The 2,500-nt window shown below is 40.9% G+C and overlaps 1 protein-coding gene across 1 annotated transcript in view; it reads left to right on the forward strand.

The window, feature by feature from the left end:
• The window catches only part of LOC130241336 (cytoplasmic dynein 2 heavy chain 1), a 230,303-nt gene that overhangs the window by 116,072 nt on the left and 111,731 nt on the right, over positions 1-2,500 (forward strand). Inside the window, exons 61-62 of the mRNA XM_056473046.1 lie at positions 19-105; positions 410-536. Coding sequence (XP_056329021.1) covers positions 19-105; positions 410-536 — 214 coding nt within the window. The remainder of the gene's footprint in view (positions 1-18; positions 106-409; positions 537-2,500) is intronic.

Here is a 2,500-nt window from a genome sequence, read left to right on the forward strand (position 1 = left end):
CATTCTGTCTGCTTTCAGAAACCTGCGCAAGACCGAGAACCGCAAGAACAGGCTGGAAAAGGAGCTGAACTCTGTGGGAGAGAAAGTTCTGGAGCTGAAGGAGAAGTAAGACACTTTGAACACCCGACTTTCAATTCAGTCCAGTGGAGTTTGATATAAAATCCTCCACAGAAGCTCAAGCTGTAAAAGATCTGCAGCTTATTTGCATTTTGAGAGAAATGCTTCAAACTGCCACCTAAAAAAGGCCATTCATAAGATGGTATAATAAATGATGAGCTGAAATTTCAGAGAGACATTCTGGAGACAGCTGAGGATTATAGTATTTTGTAAAACAAAATGTGTATTTTGTGTATGCAGCTTACTAGTTTGTGTTTTGTGTGTGTGTGTGTGTGTGTGTGTTTGATGTCAGGTTTCAGTGTCGTACGACTGAAGCCGCTAAACTGGAGTCTGAGGTGAGCCGTGCACAGGAGACCATCAGTGCGGCTGAGAAACTCCTGCAGCAGCTGGATGGAGAACACACACGCTGGACAGCACAGGTGTGTTTGTGTTCGTGAGAGTGTATAATGTGCAATAATGCACAATATTATTATTATTTTTTGTTTGTAAATGAGGTTGAGATTGATGTGTGTGTTGTAGGTCCCTGTAAAACACCTGGCGCAATAAGGTGCAAGACGTGTTTGGCGCGATGTGTTGCTATTTTCAGACCAGCGCTACAGTAATTTTCGCGTTTTGCGCCACGTTGTTTAAATAGCAAATCCATTTGCGCTACTTTGTGGACTCATGGGTGTGCTGGTCTATAAAGGAGGTGTGTTAAGGCGCATTGTTGGCGCGTTGCTATTTTGAGGAATGAAATAGGCCGCACCATTGACCAGCTAAAAGCTGCTCAGAGTCCAGCACAGAGCACGTTAGTTATGCGCATGTGCAGGTTCAAACTCTTACACACTGCTTAATACACACAGGATGTACAACAACACACAAATATACTTACAGATGAAAACAATTAAAGGATTAAAATGATACAAAAATTATTATTTACTACATAAATGAAAAATCCACTGCCTCCATGCCTTCTTCATGTCCAGGGGGCTTTTTCAGTTTATTCATGACAATCTGCACTAGTATCATGTTATTATTATTAGCAGTATTATTTATTATATGCAGATTTATAGTTGGGGCGACGCAGTGGCGCAGTAGGTAGCGCTGTCGCCTCACAGCAAGAAGGTCGCTGGTGCGAGCCTCGGCTGGGTCAGTTGGCAGTTCTATGTGGAGTTTGCATGTTCTTCCTGTGTTTGCTTGGGTTTCCTCCGGGTGCTCCGGTTTCCCCCACAGTCCAAATACATGCGCTATAGGTGAATTGGGAAGGCTAAATTGTCCGTAGTGTATGAGTGTGAGTGAGTGTGTATGGAGGTTTCCCAGAGATGGGTTGCGTCTGGAAGGGCATCCGCTGCGTAAAACATGTGCTGGATAAGTTGGCGGTTCATTCCGCTGTGGTGACCCCGGATTAATAAAGGGATTAAGCTGAACAGAAAATGAATGAATGAATGAATGAATGAATAATTATAGTTGTTTGAATAAAAACAGAAAAATAGAAATCAAAAAGTTTAGATTTGTCCACCTGTGGGGTTTTGGAGACGTCTGCATCACCATATGGGGCTTAAGAACAGGATGTGTGTTTGGATATAACCCAAGTCACTGTAAGGCCAGTCATTTCACTCACATTTCACCTTGAAACACCTCTATGCTCGGGCATTCTGTTTGAAAGGGGAAACATCAAATTCTCCAAAACTGCTTGCCAAGCTTACCATTGAATTTCAAATTAAGAATCACCAATAAAATTAAACATCAACTTTCCCTTTAGTTTCATTTCTAAATGTTCGAATCACACAAAATCTGCAGCAACTCACAATGATTTGGCTCCTGTACTAGTAGGCAGGGCTTTATTCACCATATTAAAGTTCTAAGGTAAAGCACCAAAGTAAAGTTCTTACTGTAGTAAGGGAGATCTGCGTCATTCTTGTCTGATGCTGTGCTGCTTATGCGTGAGATGCATCAGAAGGAGTTACACCCATCATAGCAATAGTGAGCGATCACTTTGGCTCTGATACGCACATGGAAATGGTAGGCGGGGAGAAGCAGCTGATTTGCATTAAAGGCACAGGCACCAAAACAGCTGAAATGTCCGATATACACAAAGGTGTAATTAATACTCTGATGGCTATTTTGAGCTGAAACTTTACAGACACATTCTGGAGACACAAAAGATTTCTCTTAAATGTTGAGAAATGGGGAAACTAGGTGCCCTTTAACTCCTAATGTTGCTAATTACACACTGAATGAATTTTTTTCAACACATCCCATCATTTCTAAAATATCAGCCTCTACCAAATGGTTGATAAGTCAGTTTATGGTAAGAGTACCGGACTTAATACATATACTATGAAAATCTGAAGTGTAAAACCAATTTATTAAAAAAAAATATTCAAAATAAAATATTTTTGAA

Source organism: Danio aesculapii, chromosome 15 (assembly GCF_903798145.1).
Source record: "Danio aesculapii chromosome 15, fDanAes4.1, whole genome shotgun sequence".
NCBI lineage: Eukaryota > Metazoa > Chordata > Actinopteri > Cypriniformes > Danionidae > Danio > Danio aesculapii.